Source organism: Grampus griseus (genome assembly GCF_964374135.1).
Source record: "Grampus griseus genome assembly, chromosome: X".
Lineage (NCBI taxonomy): Eukaryota > Metazoa > Chordata > Mammalia > Artiodactyla > Delphinidae > Grampus > Grampus griseus.
Window position 1 is genome coordinate 72,665,983 of NC_138999.1, and position 22,899 is coordinate 72,688,881.

The 22,899-nt window shown below is 37.1% G+C and overlaps 1 protein-coding gene across 1 annotated transcript in view; it reads left to right on the forward strand.

Annotated features, from left to right (window-relative positions):
* Window positions 1-7,274, forward strand: part of LOC309839338 (uncharacterized protein) — a 51,821-nt gene extending 44,547 nt beyond the window's left edge. Inside the window, exon 6 of the mRNA XM_082681070.1 lies at window positions 7,061-7,274. Coding sequence (XP_082537196.1) covers window positions 7,061-7,192 — 132 coding nt within the window. The 3' untranslated portion in view covers window positions 7,193-7,274. The remainder of the gene's footprint in view (window positions 1-7,060) is intronic.
* Window positions 7,275-22,899: the final 15,625 nt, after the last annotated feature.

Genomic DNA, 22,899 nt, shown 5'->3' on the forward strand with positions numbered 1-22,899 from the left:
CAGGAGAGAATGGGATGACATTCAAAATATTGAAAAAAAAAAACCTGTCAACCAATAATTGTATACCCAGTGAAGCTGTCCTTCAGAACTGAAGGAGGGATAATGACTTTCCTGAAAAAATAAAAAGGCTAAAGGAGTTTATTACCATGTGACCTACCTTACAAGAAATGCTAAAGGGAGTTCTCTGAGTGGAAGTAAAAGCACATTAATTAACATCATAAAAACATTAAAAAGGTAGCAAAAACTCACTGTTAATGGTAAATATATACTCAAAGTTAGATTCTATAATATGGTAATGGTGGTGCATAATTCACTTACAACTCTAGTTTAAATGTTTAAGAAAATGAATGTCATAAAGATAACCATAACTACAATAATCTGTTATTAGTTATACAACATAATATATGTAAATTATAACAGCAGTAACATAAAATGTAAGAGGGAAGAGAAGGAAAAGTGTAAAGTTTAGGAATTTCATTGAAGTTAAGCTGTTATATATATTTTATGTAAGCCTCATGATAACCATAAGGGAAAAAATCTGCTGCAATTACACAAAAGAATAGGATAAAGATGTCAAAGCTTACTGATACCAAAAGCATCAAAACACAAAAAAAGAGAGCAGGATAAGAAACAAGAAACAATGGCTCTACAAAACAACCAGAAAAAAATTAACAAATTGGTAATAGTAAGTCCTTATTTATCAATAATTACCTTAAACTGAAATAGATTAAATTTTCCAATCAAAAGACATGAAATAACTGAATGGATTTAAAAAAAAAAAAACAAGATCCAATGATTGGTTGCCTATGAGAGACTTACTTTAGCCTTAGATGAATAGACTGAGAGTGAAGGGATAGAAAAAGACATTTCAAACAAATGGTGACCAAAAACAAAAGCAGAAGTAGCTATTCTTATATGAGAAAAAAATGGACTTTAAACTAAAATTGGTAAAAAGAGACAAAGAAGGTCATAATATAATGATAAAGTAGTCAATCCATCAAGAAGATATAACAATTGCAAATATTTATGCACCCAACATTGGAGCAACTAAATATATAAAACAAACAATAACACATTAAAAAGAGAAATAAACAGTAATACAATAACATTTGGGGACTTTAATACCCTATTCTCAACAATTGATAGATCAGCCAGAGAATTAATAAAGAAACAGTGGATTTGGATTTGAACAACGCTATAGTCCAATTGACCTTACAGAACATTCTATCAAACAACATCGGAATATACATTCTTATCAATTGCACATGGAACATCATTTAGAATAGACCATACATTAGGCCACAAAACAAGTCTTAGTGACTTGAAGAAGACTGAAATCATACCAATTACCTTTTCTGACCACAATGGCATGAAACTAGAAATCAATAACAAGAGAAAATTGGTAAATTCACAAACACATAGAAATTAAACAACACTCTCCTGAACAACCACTGGATCAAAAAATACATTAAAAGAGAAATTAAAAATTTCTTGAGACAAACGAAAATGGAAGCACAACATATGAGAACTTATGGGATGCAGCAAAAGCAGTTCTAAGAGGGAATTTCATAGCAATAAATGACTACATTATGAAGCAAGAAAGATCCCAAATAAACAACCTAACTCTATGCCTTAAGTAATAGAAAAAGAACTAACTGAGCTATTTACAATAGTATCAAAAACAGTAAACTACTTAGGAATAAATTTAACCAATGACGTGAAAGATCCAAGAATACTCAATGGAGAAAAGAGAGTCTTTTCAATAAATGGTGCTGGGAAAATTGGATATTCACATGTAATAGAATGAAACTTGACCCCTCTCTTATACCACTTACAAAAATTAACTCAAAATGTGTTAAAAACTTAAATGTAAGACCTGAAACCATGAAAATTCTAAGAGAAAGCATAGGAACAAATCTTCTTGACACAAGTCTCAGTAATTATATTTTGGAAACTCACACCTAAAGCACAAACAACAAAATAAAAAATAAACAAGTGGGATAACATCAAACTAAAAAGCTTCTGTACAGCAAAAGAAACCATCAACAGAGTAAAAAGACAACCTATAGAATGGGGAAAATATTTGCAAACCATATATCTGATAAGAGGTTAATATCCAAAATATATAAAGAACTAATCCAACTTAACAGGAAAATAATAATTAAATTTAAAATAGTCAAAGGACCTGAATAGACATTTTTCCAAGGAAGATATATTAATGGCCAATGTTTACATGAAAATAATGCTCAACATCACTATTCATTAGGGAAAAGCAAATTAAAACCACAATAAGATATCGCCTCACACCTGTTAGAATGGCTATCATTAAAAAGACAAGTGATAACAAATGCTGATGTGGATGTGGAGAAAAGAGAACCCTGGTGCACTGTTGGTGGGATTGTAAATTGGTATAAGATTTTTCAAAAACTTAAAAACAGAGCTACCATATGATCCAGCAATTTCATTTCTGGGAATATATCCAAAAGAAATGAAAACATTAATTCAAAAAGAGATCTGCACCCTCATGCCCATAGCAGCATTATTTACAATGGCCAAGACATGGAAACAACCTAAACATCCATCAATGGATGAATGGATGAAGAAGTTGTGGTATGTGTATATATATATACCACACACAATGGAATATTATTCAGCAAGATAAAAACGAGGAAATCCTACCATTTGCAACAACATGGATGGTCCTTGAAGTGGAATGTAAAACAAACAAATGAAAAACCACCAAACTCATAGAAAAAGAAATCAGATTTGTGGTTACCAGAAGTGGGGGTGAAGGGAGGGGAATTGGAGGAAGGTGGTCAAAAGATATAAATTTCCAGTTATAAGATAAATAACTACTAGGGATGTAATGTACCACATGATAACTATAGTTAACACTGATGTATGATACATAGGAAAGTTGTTAAGAGAGTAGATCCTAAGTATTCTCATCACAAGGAAAAAAAATTTTTTCCCTCTTATTGTAGCTATATGAGATGATGGATGTTAACTAAACCTGTTGTAATTATTTCACGATATATGTAAATCAAACCATCATGCTGTACCCCTTAATCTTATACAGTGATGCATGTTAATTGTTTCTCATTAAAATTGGGAGAAAAAAACACTGTGAATTGATGAGTGACCTCAGAGAGGTAAAGAAAGGAAATACAAATGTGGAGTTTTAGTGACGTACAAGAGAAAGGCAAAATGCTGGATGTGTGATGGAATAAAAACTGATTTTTCACACATTAGATAAATGGTACCATGTATGTGGACCAGTGATTCTGGAAGATAGAACTGGGAAGAAACTGGGAATTTTTAAGTGACATATTAAATCAGAAAGAGAAGGAAATAGAGAATGGTACTGAACTCATTGTGGGTCAATACACGTGGAAATCCAAGAGAAAATACAATCTAAATAATGAAAGAGGAAAGACTAATATTGAGAATATAGCAGGTAAACTGTCTGGGTTTGAATGCAGGTGACATCATATTAGTTTTGATCTATGTATTAGTTCTCTGTTGCTGCATAACAAATTACCATAGACTCTGCAGTTTAAAGCATTATACATTTATTGTGTCACAATTTACGTGGGTCAGGAGTCTGGATATGGCTTTTCTGGGTGCTCTGCTCAGGGTTGCACCAAGCTGCAATCAAGATGTCAGGCAGGCTGTATTCTCATCTGGAGTTTGGGTCCTCTTCTACGTTCACATGGTTGTTGGTAGAATCCAGTTCCTTAGGAATCACTTAGGTGATTCTGCCCACCCTGCCCCATATCTTTCCTTGCTGGCTGACAACTAGGGGGTCACTGTCGGTCTGTAGAGGCTACCTACAGTTGCCACTTGGCCTTCTGACAGACTCTCTCACAACATTACAGCTTTCTTCAAGGCCAGCAGAAGAAGCTTCAGCTCCATTCTCCTAAGATGGAGTCATATAAGAAAATCTATTCAAGGGAATAACTATTCCATTGACATTTCCTATTATTTTCTCCATATTCTATTGGCTAAAAGCGAATCACAGGTTCTGCTCACACTCAAGGGTAGGGGGTTACACAGGGGACATGACTCATTGGAGGGTCATTCTTTAGGGTGTGTCCAGATAAATAGCAGGTTACCACTTAAAGTGGACTAAAATGGTACTAAAACAGCATTTTACTGGAAGACTAGGTGAACAGGAAAAAAATAGTGACCCTTAAAGATTATAGAATTATAGAAATCTTGGGACAGATAGATTAATCTTTTAAAACTGAGTGAAGTTAACAGAGTAACATGACATTTTTCATTCACTCAACTAATTTGTTGCCCATTACATGCCAAGCACTGTTGTGGTAGTTAAAGAATGATGAAAGAAAAGTTCCTGCTCCATGGAGCTGTAATATAGTGGGGGAAATATATTAAGCAAATAAACACATATAGGATTACTAATTGTGATAAGTGCTATGAGGAAATAGCTCAGAGGGTAGTGAGAGAAAATAACAAAGTTGGTGCAGTCACTTTCAATGCAGTGCGCATATCAATTTTACCCTTAATTACAGTCACTAAAAGAAAAGCAGTAATATACAAGTTGGACAAGAGACTTAAAAGGGAAGAAGTGGGCTGTAGCTCCCTTTTGTGGCTACCTCAGTCAAAAAGTAGTAGCAATTTCTAAGTAGGGGCAGGGTTGGAAGTGGAGGAGGCAAGGTAAGAGAAAAAGTTGAAGTGAAGTTGATATTGATAAGGGTAGAAGGTAGTGCACCAAACAAGAAAACAATATGCCAAGAGCTCCTTACTTAATACCTAGGGAAATTTTCATCTGAGTTTCTTTTAACAACTTCAACTTATCTTTTTCTCAAGAAATCTTTCATTGTACTATCATTTAAAGGACACAAGAGACCAAGCTCAGCATTTTATTAAACCATATTATTAAGATTGCTCTCATTACATATACCTGTAAGCCCCTGATAAGCAAACCTAAAAGCTTATTTTAAGACTTTACCTTACTTGATGTCTCTGTTGGCATTTGACACTCACTGCTTCCTGACTCTTCATTTGACTGCCAGGGTACCACTGCCCTGGTTGTCTGCATACTTCTCTGATTATTATTCCTCAAACTCCTTCTGAAACACTTCCAACTCTGTCCACAACTTAAATGGTGCTGTTTTTTCAGGGTTCCATCTTGTTTGTGAATTTCAAATCTAATTTCAACTCATAGAAGTTTCTCTAGATCTAGACCAGTGATTCTAGTAATCTACAGGATATCTGTACATTTGTATGTCTAGCAGGCCCCTTAAAGACCTATGTCATTATCTCTTCACTCCACCCTGCTCCTCTCCTGTATTCTGTATTAAAGTGAATGGTGCCATCTACCCAATCATCTAAAACTGAAGTCTGTGAGCACTAGGAGGCTCTTTTCTCTCCTTTACTGCTCTCTCTAAATCTAATCATGCACAAAGTCATGTGTTATTAATGTTTTCCCTTAAATCTAGGGTGACCATCTCACCACAATTTGCTTGGGACAGTCTTGGTTTTAAAAGTGAAAGTCCCACATTCCAAGAACCCCCTCAGTTCTGGGAAAACTCAATCCCTCTGCCACGGACTAAATTCAGGTCTTCAGCATGTCCCTTCTAAATTATTACCAACTAATTCCTCTGCCACCTGTGTCTCTATTTCAGGCTTAACTGTCACACAGTTGCCAAAGTTATTATCTTAAAACCAAATATGATCTTATTGTTATCTAGCTTAAAAGACCATACTTGATCCTTATTACAAATAGGTCAAAGTCAAAATTCCTCAAGTAAGCATAATGTGAAGGATTTTAGCTCCCCTGATCTCTCCAGCTCTACAGCTTCATCTCTGGCTGATCTTAGGTTTGCACTCTATGTTCCAGCCATACCACATGTATGGTTTCTCAAGTATATGGTTCCAAAGCATTTATGGTTCCATGCCTGGAAAACTCCTAGTCATCCTAATATGTACTTTGAATATCACATTCATGAAGCCTTTCCCAAACCTTTAAGCAGAGGTAGTGCTCTATCCTCTGCCCTCCCAGCAGCACTATTATTGCCTTCATTCTTATACTAAGATATTATGTTATAATTATTTATCTACCTGACTATTGGTATGTGTCTTCCACTTGATTTTTAATTCATCCAGATCAAGAACCCTCACTTATTCATTATTGTATCCTTAGTGCCAAGTACAATGCCTGCCACAGAGTGGTGGTCAACATATGTGTATATGTGCACATATGTGTGTTTATCTTTGAACCATTCTCTTACAACTGAGGAAAGTGATCAGTGCAATATTTTCCAATAAAAATAGAGAATTCTCAAAATAAAGGCCTTCATTTCTTTCTCAGATCTGTTTTAAAATGGTATTTTTAAATGCTCATGAACATGTTTCTGAGGGTCTTTGCAATAGAAAAGTGCATCTGTGAGTAGAGATTAATTGTCAAAAAGTAACATGTTATGCTGAGAAAATGAGGTTTTAGCATGAACCCCTATCATAAAACAATATTATAGTGGTAACAGAAGTCTGGGCTACTATAACATAAACAATGTTGTTATAATAACATATGATGTGGAAACACTAGTAATGTAGTTTGTGAATAAGATCATACAACAAAAGAAAAGTGAGATACTTCATAAAAGCAACAAATGTAATTGTGCAGTTATATAGTACTAACATTCATCACTGCAAGATTAGAGTGTGGACTTTGGTACTGTAATTTCAGAAAAAAGAGGTATCTGTTTTTCTTCCATAAATTTGCTCCTGTAATGTTAGGTTCTTACTTTAGTACAGAGATTCTGGATTGGACAATATCTAAACTTGTCTAGGGAAACTGTACTATGAGTACAGTATTTAAAGGTTATTTAAAAGCAGCCAACAATTCAGTTGCTAAAAAAAAATTCTGTATGTGTGTGTTTTTAAATAACTAAAATGTATAATGGTGATAAAACAAATTTCTAAAATGATTCAGATATTATATGCACAATTTTCTAATACACAACATATCTAAACAAGAATAGAAATTTTATTAAATATCATTTAATTATGTTTGATATTTTTAACTTCCTTGCAGAGTTTGGCCACACCAGGAGTTCCAAAGTCAAGCTACACTCAAAGAGAGAGACAACAAATTGGATACCCAATTTCTGAAGAGCCAGAACTCCCTTATAAGATAGGACGTGTGCAGACAAAACCCAACTATTAAACGTTTCCGGCAGAAAAAAATCTGTATATATATATAATTTATATATATTATATATACAATATAATTTGATCATTTTCAAAGCATACTTGGAATATTTTTAGAGAACTATGAGTATGAGTTACCTATGCTATAAATTATACTTTACCTTTCTTTCTGTATTAATGCCATCAATTGTTATCTCTTTATATGTTTAACTTTTCCTTCCCCCAACCCTTCCTTCTATGACCACAGAGCGAAACTTTCACTTCCAATATCCAACTTCTTTAACCAGCAGGAATGGCAAATACTTGTTATCTCCAAAATTCAGCATAACACTTGCTTACTGATTTATGACATGTATCTTTATGAAGTACTCAGTGAAATGCATAGAAGGTTGGTTGCAAATTGCTTATAGAGAATATTGAATACTTTTTAGTTACTGGATAAATCTATGGAATTGCACCAAAGCATTGGCATATAAATAATGAATTTTATTTGAAATGTGTGATTTGATTATAAATTAATTCCTTAAAATAAACTAAGAATTGCTAAATGATTTCTGTAACTGAGTGGTGTTGTGGAATGATCCCAAGATCTGGGTTGCTCCTTCCCCTTTTCCTTTCTTCCCTTATTCCTACTTCTCTTCCTTCATCCTCCTTTCTTTAAAAGGCACTTATTTCACACCAACTATGTGCCAAGCACTGGTTAGTTGCAAAGGTATGAAGATGAATCTGAGATAGTCCCTGGAGCTCAGACTGGTAGAAGAGACAGAAACAAAAAACACTTATTATCCAATGTTATCAATACAATGATAAAAATGTATACAAGGAAGTAGGAGTTCAAAGAACAATTAACCAAGCCTAGGGAGAAGCATGATGATAATGGTGAAGGAAGAAGGCCATGAAAGAAGGTGATGCCTAAGCTGTCATAAAAGGTGAGTGGGAGTTAGCTTTATGAAGTGAGGTTGGGAGAGAGTTTTTGAGACAGAGGGAAAGCAAAAAGTGGAGAAATGAAAAACAACATGGAGTATGCAGGGAACTTCAAGTACTGCTGGCATGTAAAAGTGAGCAAGGGCATAAGATAAAAGATGAGGCTGAGGTGGTAGCCAAAAACTAGGTCATGGAGGATCTCATATGTCTTGTTAATGAGTTTAGACTAAATTTTATTGGTTATGGGGATCCTTTGAAGGGTTTTAAATAATCATAATCAGATTTTATGTTTAGATTGATCACTTTGATGGCTAAGTGGAGGATGGATTTAAAGGAGATGAGGGACTTCCCTGGTGGTCCTGTGGTTAAGACTCGGTGTTCCCAATGCAGGGGGCCCAGGTTTGATCACTGGTTAGGGAACTAGATCCTGCATAATGCAACTAAAGATCCTGCATGCCGCAATGAAGATCTTGAATGCTACAACTAAGACCCGGCACTGCCAAATAAATAAATAAATGTTTTTTTTAAAAAATAAAGGAGACAAGATGAGAGGCAGAGCGACCAGTTAGAAGGTAGAGATGAGGAATCCTATCACTGTAGCAGTGAGAGAAATAGATTGAGAAGAAAGGCAGATTGAAGCAAATTCTAAGTAAACTGACAGGACATGGAGACTCATGAGATGTCACAGATGGGAGGAAGAAGTTATTATGATTGAAAGGATGTTGGGACTATTCAATGAGGTAGGTTGTTAACAGATCAACAGGTTAATGAGCAGACTGGGAGAGGGGTAAGAGAACAAAAGAGCTGGGAGGATAGAGGCAGATTAATGTCACTGTAAACTTGGATATCTCAAAAGCATTGAAAACTCAATATTTCTAAAAGTGAGCTCATCTATCTAGTTGCTCATATTAGTTTCCTATGGCCACTGTAACAAATCACCAAGAACTTAGTTGGTTTATAACACTAATTTACTGTCTTACAGTTCTGTAGGTCAAAGTCTGAACATGACTCTCACTGGGCTAAAATTAAGGTATGGACATGGCTGTATTGCTCCTGCTCTAGGGGAGAATCTGTTCCCTTGCCTTTTCCAGCTTCTAAACTGCTCACATCTCTTTGCTTATGGTCCCCATCAAAGCGAGCAATGGTGGGTTGAGTCCTTCTCACATTGCATCACTCCAAATACCTCTTCTGCCTTCCTCTTCCACTTTTAAGAATTACATTGGATCCACCCAGATAAATCCAGGGTAATCTCCCTATCTTGACATTAGATGATTAGCAACATTTGGTACATCTGCAACTTAAATTCCCCTTTACCATTTAAGGTAAAATCCGCAAGTTCTATGGATTATGACATGGGCATCTTTGGGGGAAGGGCATTATTCTTACTATTGTATCATTCAAGACTTTGATCACAATAAGGGTTTTGTTGGCAAGAGGAAAGGAGAAAATGGGTGTTGGAATGGCATCCAGAAGTGTCTGCCACATTCCTCCAATATAATTCTAACCCATGCAGCACCATTTTTCCCTCACAGAAAGGCAGATGGAGATGGGTTGATGGGGGATTGGCTTAGCTGTTTCTCCAGCTAAATTGTTATCCAACAACTGGAGAGAAGGGATTCATATGATTGTTCCAAAGTTGGGAAAGTTTTGCAAATTCCATGATCTCTAGTGTTGAATGTAGAAGCTGTTCAGAGCCTGTGGATGTAGTGGGAGGAAGAGAATGTAGAGGTCTTCTAGTCTAAGTTACAGTGAGGCTAGTTCTTCTTTAGAGTGCCTAAAATCAATTTCTCCACTAAAACTAACATTATGGTAAGAGAGCAATTGTACCCCCCCCCCGAATTTAAGATACATCACAAAGAAACTACAAAAGAAGAAAATTATAGTCCAATATCATGGATGAATATAGATGCAAAAATCTTCAACAAAATATTAGTAAACCAAATTCAACAATACATTAAAAGGATCACAAACCATGATTAAGTGGGATTTATCCCAGGGATGCAAGGATAGTTCAATATCTGCAAATAAATCAGTGTGATACACCACATTAACAAATTGAATAATAAAAATCATATGATCTTCATGAAGAACCTAAGGGCAAGACGGGAATAAAGATGCAGACCTACTAGAGAATGAACTTGAGGGTATGGGGAGGGGGAAGGGTAAGCTGGGACAAAGTGAGAGAGTGGCATGGATATATATACACTACCAAATGTAAAATAGATAGCTAGTGGGAAGCAGCCGCATAGTACAGGGAGATCAGCTCGGTGCTTTGTGACCACCTAGAGGGGTGGGATAGGGAGGGTGGGAGGGAGGGAGATGCAAGAGGGAAGAGATATGGGGGCATATGTATATGTATAACTGATTCACTTTGTTATAAAGCAGAAACTAACACATCATTGTAAAGCAATTATACTCCAATAAAGATGTTAAAAAAACCATATGATCATCTCAATAGATGCAGGAGAAGCATCTCACAAAATTCAACATCCATCTATGGTAAAAAAAAAAAAAAAACTCTCAACAAAGTGGTTATAGGGGGCACATACTTCAATATAATAAAGGCCATATATGACAATCCCATAGTTAACATACTCAAGGGTAAAAAGCTGAAAGCATTTCCTCTAACATCAGGAAGAGGGCAAGGATGCCCACTCTTGCCACTTTTATCCAACATTGCATTGGTAGTCCTAGCCACAGCAACCAGACAAGAAAAAAGAAATAAAAAGAATCCAAACTGGAAAGGAAGAAGGAAAACTGTCACTCTGCAGATGACATGATACCATATATAGAAAATCCTAAAAATACCACGAAAAAACTATTAGAACTAATAAATGAATTCAGTAAAGTTACAGGATACAAAATTAATGTAAAGAAATTTGTTGCATTTCTATACACTAACAATGAACTATCAGAAAGAGAAATTGATATTAGAGAAATGCAAATCAAAACTACAATGAAATACCACCTTACATCTGTCAGAATGCCTATCATCAAAAAGACAACAAATAACAAGTGTTGGCGAGGCTGTGGAAAAAGGGAATCCTCATGCGCTGTTGGTGGGATTGAAAATTAGTGCAGCCATTATGGAAAACAGTATGGAGTTTCCTCAAAAAAATAAAAATAGAACTGCTACGTGATCCAGCAATTTCACTTCTGGGTATTTATAACAATAAAACAAAAACAATAATTTGAAAAGACATATGAACTCAAATATTCATTACAGCATTATTTACAATAGCCAAGATATGGAATCAACCTAAGTATCCAATGATAGAGGAATGGATAAAGAAATGTGATATTGTATGTATGTGTGTGTGTATATATATACATACATATATGCACAATTGAATATTACTCAGCCAAATATAAAATGAAATCTTGCCATTTGCAAAAATGTGGATGCATCTGGATGGTATTATGCTAAGTGAGATAAGTCAGACAAAGACAAATACCCCATGATCCACTGAATACGTGGAATTTAAAAAACAAAACAAAGTGAAAATAGACTAATAGATACAGAGAACAAATGGGTGGTTGCCAGAAGGGTGGGGGATGGGGAGTAGGCAAAATAGATGAAGGGGATTAAGAGGTACAAACCTCCAGTCATATAATAAATAGGTCACATTATGCTGTAATATGCAGCATAAGTAATATTGTCAAAAATATTGTAAAAACTTTATATGGGGACAAATACAAAGACTTATCATGGTGACCATTTCATGATGTATGCAAACATGAAGTCATTATGTAATACACCTGAAATCAACATATTTTACTTCATTTATATTTCAATAAAAAATACAAATCTAATGCTACTTCTCTTCTTAAAGCCTTCAATATTGCTCCCTCTTCTCCCACGCAGTGAAGTGAAGAACAGCATTCCTGCAGAGGAAGGACCTTTAGATGATAATAAACCAAGTAAAAAAAAAAAATTGAGAGAGGAGACCTTCAAGATGGCGGAATAGTAAGACGTGGAAATCACCTTCTTCCCCACAAATACATCAGAAATACATCTACATGTGGAACAACTCCTACAAAACACCTATTGGGGCTTCCCTGGTGGCGCAGTGGTTGAGAGTCTGCCTACCGATGCAGGGGACACGGGTTCGTGCCCTGGTCCGAGAAGATCCCACATGCCGCGGAGCAGCTGGGCCCGTGAGCCAAGGCCACTGAGCCTGCGCGTCCAGAGCCTGTGCTCCGCAACGGAAGAGGCCACAACAGTGAGAGGCCCACGTACCGAAAAAAAAAAAAAAAATGTCCTGCAAAATTTCTAGATTATATTTCTAGAAAGAAAACAATTTTCTTTCGTTTAGCAATAACATTCTATTGAAATATATTACAAGATGCTTTATATTTTCATGTTCCTAAAACAAAGCTGCATCCAATTTTGTAGTAGGCCATTATGAATGGATTTGAAAAGACTGGAACTTTCAACATTAGTAATGAAATCAGAGCATGTTTCGTCTTTTCAAAAATTTCTTGAAACTCTGAAGTCCTGATAAGCTTGCCAGGATTTCCTTTCTGTGTTAGGTAAGATAAAGGTCCAGTTATGGTCCCCAAATGAGAGTCAAAATGTGTGTTAGAAGCCTGCAATTCACAGAATCGTTTTCCTTTTAAGAAAGCCGACATCTGGCAATAGCGTATTTACTTTCCAAACACAGGACTGGAGAATATGTTCAGCTTTCTGACGGGAACCCCAAATTTTAACAGTTTAGTATCTGATTAGGTAACATCCACTTGAAATCAGCTATAACACATGTATGTTATCTGTTTTTGAATGACATAATTAAAATGAAGCATTATACTATATATTAAATTACTTTCTTGCCTAAGGCTCCTTGAAACAAAACTAATTCTCACTGGTGAATTCATTACTGATATTGAGGAGCTCCCTTGGTAGATGTAGTATTTGTAGGATAGTATTTCAATGCCCAGAGCCTTAGCTGAACAGATAATCAGATCTGTCACTATATTAACCTTAGGATATTTTCTCTGTCAACATTCAAAACTAGGTATTTAGACTGAGAGTAAAATAATATATTCTTAAGTATAGGAATGAAGAAGGCACTGTACACTTTTATGTCTCTGGGAATAGAGGATAAATGCAGGCATGAATCATAGTTGGGAGTATACTGCCTAATGTTTTCAGATTACAAAATGAAAATGAATCATTCCTTTTCTTTAATTTTTAATGGAGTATAGCTGCTTTACAATGTTCTGTTAGTTTCTACTGTACAGCAAAGTGAATCAGCTATATGTATACATATATCCCCTCTTTTTTGGATTTCCTTCCCATTTAGGTCACCGCAGATCACTGAGTAGAGTTCCCTGTGCTATACAGTAGGTTCACATTAGTTACCTATTTTACATATGGTAATGTGTATATGTCAATAACAATCTCCTAATTAATCCCATGCTCCCTTCCCCCTTGGTATCCATACGTTTATTCTCTATATCTGTGTCTCTATTTCTTCTTTGCAAATAAGTTCATCTATAACATTTTTTTAGAATTCACATATATGCATTAATATATGATATTTGTTTTTCGCTTTCTGACTTACTTCATTCTGTATGACAGTCTCTAGGTCCATCCACAACTCTACAAATGACCCAATTTCGTTTCCTTTTATGGCTGAGTAATATTCCATGTATATATGTACCACATCTTCTTTATCCATTCCTCTGTTGATGGACATTTAGGTTGCTTCCAAGTCCTGGCTATTGTAAATAGTGCTGCAGTGAATATGGGGGTGCATGTGTCTTTTTGAATTATGGTTTTCTCTGGGTATATGCCCAGGAGTGGGTTGTTGGGTCATATGGTAGTTCTATTTTTAGTTTTTTAAGGAAACTCTATACCATTCTCCATAGTGGTAGTCTCAATTTACATTACCACCAACAGTGCAAGAGGGTTCCCTTTTCTCCACACCCTCTCCAGCCTTTATTGTTGGTAGATTTTTTGATGATGGCCATTCTGACTGGTGTGAGCTGATTCCTCATTGCAGTTTTGATTTGCATTTCTCTAATAATTAGTGATGTTGAGCAGCTTTTCATGTACCTCTTGACCATCTGTATGTCTTCTTTGCAGAAATGTCTATTTAGCTCTTCTGTCCATTTTTAGATTGGGTTGTTTATCCTTTTGATATTGAGCTGCATGAGCTGTTTGCACATTTTGGAGATTAATCTTTGTCAGTTGTTTCTTTTGTAAATATTTCTCCCATACTGAGGGCTGTCTTTTCATGTTGTTTATGGTTTCCTTTGCTGTGCAAAAGCTTTTAAGTTTCATTAGCTCCCATTTGTTTATTTTTGTTTGTATTTTCATTACTCTAGGAGGTTGGTCAAAAAAGATCTTGCTGCGATTTATGTCAAGAAGTATTCTGCCTATGTTTTCCGCTAAGAGTTTATAGTATCTGGCCTTACATTTAGGTCTTTAATCCACTTTGAGTTCATTTTTGTATATGGTGTTAAGGAGTGGTCTAATTTCATGTTTTTACATGTAGCAGTCCACTTTTCCGAGCACCACTTATTGAAGAGGCTGTATTTTCTCCATTGTATATTCTTGCCTCCTTTATCAAAAATAAGGTGACAAAAAAAAAAAATAAGGTGACCATATGTGCACGGGTTTATCTCTGGGCTTACTATCCTGTTCCATTGATCTATATTTTTGTTTTTGTGCCAGTACTATACTGTCTTGATGACTGTAGCTTTGTAGTATAGTCTGAAGTCAGAGAGCATGATTCCTCCAGTTCCATTGTTCGTTCTCAATTGCTTTGGCTATTCAGGGTCTTCTGTGTTTCCATACAAATTGTGAAAATTTTGTTCTAGTTCTGTGGAAAATGCCATTGATAGTTTGCTAGGGATTGCATTGAATCTGTAGATTACTTTGGGTCGTATAGTCATTTTCACAAACTTGATTCTTCCAATCCAAGAACATGGTATATCTCTCCATCTGTTTGTGTCATCTTTGATTTCTTTCATCAGTATCTTATAGTTTTCTGCATACAGGTCTTTTGTCTCCTTCAGTAGGTTTATCCCTAGGTATCTTATTCTTTTTGTTGCAATGGTAAATAGGAGAGTTTCCTTAATTTCTCTTTCACATTTTTCATCATTAGTGTATAAGAATGCAAGGGATTTATGTGCATTAATTTTGTATACTGCTACTTTACCACATTCATTGATTAGTTCTAGTAGTTTTCTGGTAGCATCTTTAGGATTCTCTATGTATAGTATCATGTCATCTGCCAACAGTGACAGCTTTACTTCTTCTTTTCTGATTTAGATTCCTTTTATTTCTTTTTCTTCTCTGAGTGCAGTGGTTAGGACTCCCAAATCTATGTTGAATAATAGTGGCAAGGTTGGGCAACCTTGTCTTCCTCTGGATCTTAGAGGAAATGCTTTCAGTTTTTCACCACTGAGAATGATGTTTGCTGTGGGTGTATTATGTATGGTCTTTATTATATTGAGGTAGGTTCCTTCTAAGCCCTCTTTCTGGAGAGTTATTTTTTATCATAAATTGGTGTTGAATTTTGTCAAAAGCTTTTTCTGCATCTATTGAGAATTTCATATGTTTTTTATCCTTCAATTTTTAATATGGTGTATCACATTGATTGTTTGGTGTATGTTGAAGAATCCTTGCATCCCTGGGATAAATCCCACCTGATCATGGTGTATGACCCTTTTGATGTGTTGTTGGATTCAGTTTGCTAGTATTTTGTTGAGGATTTTTGCATCTATGTTCATCAGTGTTATTGGACTGTAATTTTCTTTTTTGTGATACCTTTGTCTGAGCTTTATGATTTCTTTCCCTCCACTAACTTTGGGGGTTTTTTTGTTCTCCTTTCTCTGGTTACTTTAGGTGTAAGTTTAGGTTGTTTATCTGATATTTTTATTGTTTCTTGAAGTATGTTTTTATTGCTATAATCTTCCCACTTAGACCTGCTTTTGCTGCATCCCATAGGTTTTGGGTCATCATGTTTTCATTGTGATTTGTTTCTAGGTATTTTTTGAATTCCCCTTTGATTTCTTCAGTGATCTCTTGGTTATTTAGTAGCATATTGTTTAACCTCCAAGTTTTGTGTCTTTTTACATTTTTTTTCCTGTAATTGATTTCTAATTTCATAGCGCTGTGGACAGGTAAGATGCTTGATACGATTTCAATTTTCTTAAATTTACCAAGGCTTGATTTGTGACCCAAGATGTGATCTATCCTGAAGAATGTTCCATGTGCACTTGAGAAGAAAGTGTATTCTGCTACTTTTGGATGGAATGTCCTGTAAACATCAATTAAGTCTATGTTGTCTAATGTGTCATTTAAGCCTTGTTTCCTTACTAATTTCTTGTCTGGATGACCTGTCCATTGGTGTAAGTGGGGTGTTAAAGTCTCCCTCTATTATTGTGTTACTGTTGATTTCCTCTTTTATGGCTGTTAGTATTTGCCTTATGTATTGAGGTGCTTCTATGTTGGATGCATAAATATTTACAATTGTTATATCTTCTTCTAGGATTGTTCCCTTGAACATTATGTAGTGTCCTTCTTTGTCTCTTGTAATGGTCTTTATTATAAAGTCTATTTTCTCTGATATGAGAATTGCTACTCCTGTTTTTTTTTTTTTTCCATTTGCATGGAATATCTTTTTCCATCCCCACACTTTCAGTCTGTATGTGTCCTTAGGTCTGAAGTGGGTCTCTTTTAGGCAGCATATATATGGTACTTGTTTTTGTATCCATTCAGCCAGTCTGTATCTTTTGTCTGGAGCACTTAATCCATTTACATTTAGGCTAATTATTGATATTTATGTTCCTATTGCCATTTTCTTAATTGTTGTGGGTTTGTTCTTGTAGGTCTTTTTCTTCTCCTGTGTTTCCTGTCTACAGAAGTTCCTTTAGCATTTGTTGTAAAGTTGGATTGGTGGTGCTGAATTCTCTTATATTTTGCTTGTCTGGAAAGCTCTTGATTTTGCTCTCGAATCTGAATGAGATCCTTGCTGGGTAGAGTAATCTTGGTTGTAGGTTTTTCCCTTTCATCACTTTTAACATATCCTGCCCCTTCCTTCACACAACCTGCAGAGGTTGTGCTGAAAACTCAGCTGATAACCTTATGGGGATTCTCTTGTATGTCACTTGTTGCTTTTCCCTTGCTGCTTTTAATATTTTTTCTTTGTGTTTAATTTTTTCAGTTTGATTAATATATGTCTTGGCATGTTTCTTCTTGGGTTTATCTGGTATGGGACTCTCTGCCCTTCCTGGACTTGATTGACTATTATTTTCCCATGTTAGGGAAGTAGTCACTCTCATCTCTTGAAATATTTTCTCAGGCCCTTTTCTTCTTCTTGGACCCCTATAATTTGAATGTTGGTGCATTTAATATTGTCTTAGAGGTCTCTGAGACTGTCCTCATTTCTTTTCATTCATTTTTCTTTATTCTGCTCCATGGCAGTTATTTCCACCATTCTATTTTCCAGGTGGCTTATCCATTCTTCTGCCTCAGTTATTCTGCTTTTGATTCCTTCTAGTGTGTTTTTAATTTCAGTTATTGTGTTGTTCATCACTCTTCATTTGTTTTTTAGTTCTTCTACGTCCTTGTTAAACATTTCTTGTATTTTCTCAATCTGTGCCTCCATTCTATTTCAGAGATTTGGCATCACCTTTACTATAATTATTCTGAATTCTTTTTCAGGTAGATTGCCTATTTCCTTTTCATTTATTTGGTTTTGTGGGTTTTTACCTTGCTCCTTCATCTGCAACATATTTCTCCGTCTTCTAATTTTCTCTAACTTGCTGTGTTCAAGCTCTCCTTTCCACAGGCTGCAGGGTCATAACTCCTCTCGCTTCTGGTGTCTGCCCCCAGTGGGTGAGGTTGGTCCACTGGCTTGTGTAGGCTTCCTGGTGGGAGGGACTGTTGCCTGAACTCTGGTGGGTGGAGCTGGATCTTGTCCCTCTGATGGGTAGGGTCATGACTGGTGGTGTGTTTTGGGGTGTCTGTGAGCTTGGTACAACTTTAGGCAGCCTGTCTGTTGGGTGGTTTTGTGTTCCTGTCTTGCTTGTTGTTTGTCATGAGGTGTCCAGTACTGGAACTACAGGCAGTTGGGTGGAGCCAGGTCTTGGATTGGAGATGGAGACCTCTGGGAGAACTCTGTCTGATTAATGTTCCCTGGGGCCAGAAATTATCTGATGGTCCAGCGTCCTGGACTTTGCAACCCCACCCCAGAAGCTCAGGCTCAACCCCAGGCTGGGGAACCAAGACCCTGCAAGCCACACATCATGGCAATAAACAGAAAAATATTGGGATGGAGAAAACAAATGAAAACAAACAGAGAAACAAAATTAAAGACAAATAGCAAAGACAGAAGCAAACAAACAGCAATAAAAAAAAGACAAACAAAACCACAGACAAATGGTAAAAGCAAAGCCAAACAAAAAAGCAAAGAAACACACACAAACACCAAAAAAAGAAACAAAAACAAAGTAAACAAAAAACAAGAGAACAACCAGACAAACAAAAGAACCCAAAATGAAATCAAACAATTAAAAACAAAACTAACAAAAACACAAAGGAAACCACAAAACTAAAGTGGAATGCAAACTGAAGAATAAAGCAAAGAAAACAAAACAAACACATAAAAATGATTTAATAAAAGATAAAAACAAAACAGAACAAAGAAAAGAAAAAGGAAAAAAGCAGAATGAAAAAGCAAAGTAAAAATAGAAATATAAAACAATAACAATATATTAAAAAAGAATTTAATTTAAAAGAGAAAACAAAAAGAAAAAAGCGAACAAACCAAAAAAAAAACCCAGAAAACTAAATAAAAATAAAAAATAAAAATAATTTAAGAAAACAAAACAATGCCAACAGCTGAATGAATCAAAACATAATAAAAATAATAGTAATAATAGTATTTCCCTGGAGTCTCAGCTGTTACTGTCCTTGCCCCTGTTGTGAGCCACAGCCCACCTCTGCCTCCCCCAGAGGCCCTCCAGTGCCTCTAGGTGGGTCTCTGGATCTACTGTGGGCCCTGTGGGGACAGCTCAGACTCTGATCAGGCCCAACTCTTATGTGTGCTTTCCCCCAAAATCCACAGCTGTCGGAGCTAGACTGGCTTCTTTTGTGGGAACACTCTTCCATTCAGATATTCCATAGATGCAGTGTCTATCAAGCAGATTGCAGGCATTTAATGTGGCTTGTGCAGCTGAGGGGAAGATTTTCATTACTCTTCCTTAGTCACCCCGTCACTGGGGCTCAGCTGTAGTTTTAACCCCACCTCTGCATGTGGGCCACCCACAGGAGTCTGCTCCCAAGCTTGCCCTAGAGCACTCAGGTCTGCCCCATTGAGGACAGGTCATGGAGGTGGCGCGGCTTCCTGGGTCGCAGGAGCCCCAGGGGTGACAGGTGCATGGGTAAGCCAGCAGCCATGGGCATGAGTGATCCAGCCCTAGTGGGAGTCTTTTCTAGTGCCTGGTGGCAGGTGTGCAAGGGCCAGCCTTGGTGGGGCCCTTTCCTGGTGCCTTGGGGGGCAGGGGTCAGCACGTGTTGAGAGAGAGGCCACAATGATGGCTCCACACCCTGTGCGTCACTCAACAGTGGCACCTTGCTTCCATGGCAGACCGGGTTTCCTCCACAAGCATTCCTTGTTGCAGATTTCCTCCCCCCTATCCCTTCAGTCTGTCTCCTCGCAGCCAACAGAAGTTCTCCCCCCAGGTTTGCTCTCCAATTCCCACACTACAGCTCTCAGCCAGCAGTGGACATGCACACCAGTGGATACATGTCCCAGTCTGAGGCACACAGAGCCGTGGTACGGACTGTCTATGTAGTTCTCACTCTGTCCAGTCTGCCACAGACAGGCAATTTCACCCTCCTCTGACAGCCTCAGATGCTTCCCTTCTGTCCCAACTGATTTCCCTCTTGGTGATGGGGTTTCCGTGAATGCGGGAACCTCTCCTCTGCTTCAGCTCCCCTCGAGGTCTGCAAGTTCCATCCTGCTTCCTCTCTTCTTCTTTCTCCCTTCTTTCTTTCATCCTACCCTGTTATGTGGGGATCTTTATTGTCCTTTCCGGTGTCCAAGGTCTTCTGCTAGTGTTCAGCTGGTGTTCTGTGAGAATTGTTCCATCTGTAGATATATTATTGATGCATTTGTGGAGAGAGATGAACTCCATGCCCTCCTACTCCTCTGCCATCTTGAAAACCCTGAAGCATTCTTTATGGAAATGATAACACTGGAAGAGAGAGAGACAGAGTTTGAGATTGGTGGATTATATATTAATGTGAGTGTTTTTCTTGCTTTCCTCTGTAGGTTCACCTCTCTGAATAACACTAATGGCTAAAAGCTAATAAGTGCTTACTGTGTGCCAGCCACAGTGCTCAATGTTTTTATGTTATGTCACCACTTCATTAATGGGGAAACTTAAACATAGAAAATTTAAGTCACTTCTCCAATGTCATAATCCTAAGTAGCTAAGGAAGGCTTTGAACTCAGATGTAACTCTAATGTCAGTGCTCTTAACTACTGTATTAATTTCTTGTGGCTGCTATAACAAATTACCACAAATTGGGCAACTTAAAACAGTAGGTATTTATTCTCTCACAGATATGGAATATAAAACCCTGAATTCAAAGTGTCAGCACTGTTGCTCTCCCACCAGAAGTTCTAGGGAAGTATCCATTCCAGCTTCTGATGGCTTTGTTGGCTTGTGACCACATCATGCCAATCTCCACCTCAGTATTCACATTACCTTCTCCTCTGTGTATGTCTCTGTCTCCTCTTCTGTCTCTTAACAGACAAGCAAGATCCTTAACTTAATCGCATATTTTGACATTTAAGTAATGTTCACAGGTTCCAGGGGTTAGGGATATAGTTTTGGGAGAGTCACCATTTAGCCCACTATAACTACTATGATACACGTTCTCCTATTCAGTCTCTTTTGTTCTCAAACATTGACTTTTTAGCAGGCATTTAAATTTTATAACCAATATCCTCTTCATCTTTGCTAACAGAATCCCAGTTTTGTTTGGGTCATCTAAGTTTGTCCCTGTTTTTTCCAGCATCCCTTGCGGCTATTTCTGGCCAATGAAATTGAAGGGGGAGTATGATGGGGATAGGGTTCTGGGAAAGTTTTTGCCTTCCTGATAAGAGGAGATGGACTTCCCTTGTCCTTCCACTACATCTAGCAATTCCACTCATGAGTATTTATCCAAGAGAAAGGAAAACTTACGTTCACACAAAACATATATATGAATAGAAGCTTTATTTGTAGTAGCCAAAACTGGGGGGGGGGGTGGGAAGCTGAATGTCCTTCAACTGGTGAATGGATAAACCATGATACATCCATATGATGTACTACTGTTCAGCAATAAAAGGAATGAGCTACTGATACATGCAACAACCTGGATCAATCTCCAAAGAATTATGTGTGAAAAATGTGAATCCCAAAATTTTCTAAACTATATGATTCCATTTTTATAACATTTTTGAAATGACTACATTTTAGAAATAGAGAGAATGTTCATGGTTGTCAGGGGCTGGGTTGCAGGAGGTAGAATAGAGTTTGCTGTGATTAGAAAAGAGCAACAAGAGGGATCCTTGTGGTGAAGGAATTATTCTGTACCTTGACTGTGGTGGTGGATACAGGAACCTACACATATGATAACAGTGCATAGAATTAAATTCACATACACACACACACATGAATACAAATAAAACTGGGGAAATCTGAATAAGACTGATGAACTCTACTAATGTTAGTGTCCTGGTTGCTATATTGTACTATAGTTTTGCAAGATGTTACCATTGGGGAACACTGGGTAAAGGGTATATTGATTATTTATGTGTTATGTCTTACAACTACATGTGAATCTACACTATCCTAATAAAAAAGTTAATGTCATGATGGTATATTTATAGAGTGCTAAGGAATACAACAGGAGGAAGTGCTTAAATCTGCCTTGGATGTGAGGAAAAGGGAAGACTTTGTATTGAAATAGATGCCTAAACTGAGTCTTGAAAAATGAGTAGGAGCACTCCAGGTAGATGGGGAATGTATATAGGGGATACTCCAGGAAGAGAGACTAGAAGGCAAAGAAACCTGAGACAGCATGCCAGACTGAGTGAGCTGCAAGTAAGTGAAGTACGGCTGAAACATAAAGAGCTTATGCATGAAATATCACTTTTCCTGAAATGTTCACCTTTGGTAGTAGTCAAAAGGAATCCCTGGAATTCAACACTATGATACATAAAGTTTGAAAGAGAACCCTAGCCTTCCTTGTTCTCCAAGAGTTAGGAGAAAGACATACCTCCTTCCCTGGTCTCCACCTTTTCATTACATAAATTAAGAATTGGCCTCATATCTCTCTGTATTCCTTGCAGGATCCCCATCTCTCTCTCCCTCACCCCCAACACTCACAGCCTCACAACCATTATCTGCTTTGAAATCATTAGAATCATCTCGTTTCACCCTTTATCTCAGCTTACTTCAGTCACCAAGAGAAGTCCAGAAATCCCAAATCCCTAATCTGCATACAACGTCACAAATTCTCTTTTGGTCCTTTTCCCCCACCCCTCGCACCCTCCTGAATTTCTTCTACAATGTCTACTGGAACTTACAATCCTTCACCAGAAAAATTTCCTATATCCTCAACCTCTTTTCTGAACATTCCTTTCGCCTTCTTGATCTAGGAACTCTGGCTCTCCCATGAAGACATTGCTTCCCCTGAAGTCCTATCAAGTGGCAGCTGTTTCCTTTCCCATACCCCTCAAATCAATGGTCCTAGAGGTGGGTTAAATGTTCTACTTACAACTCATTTAC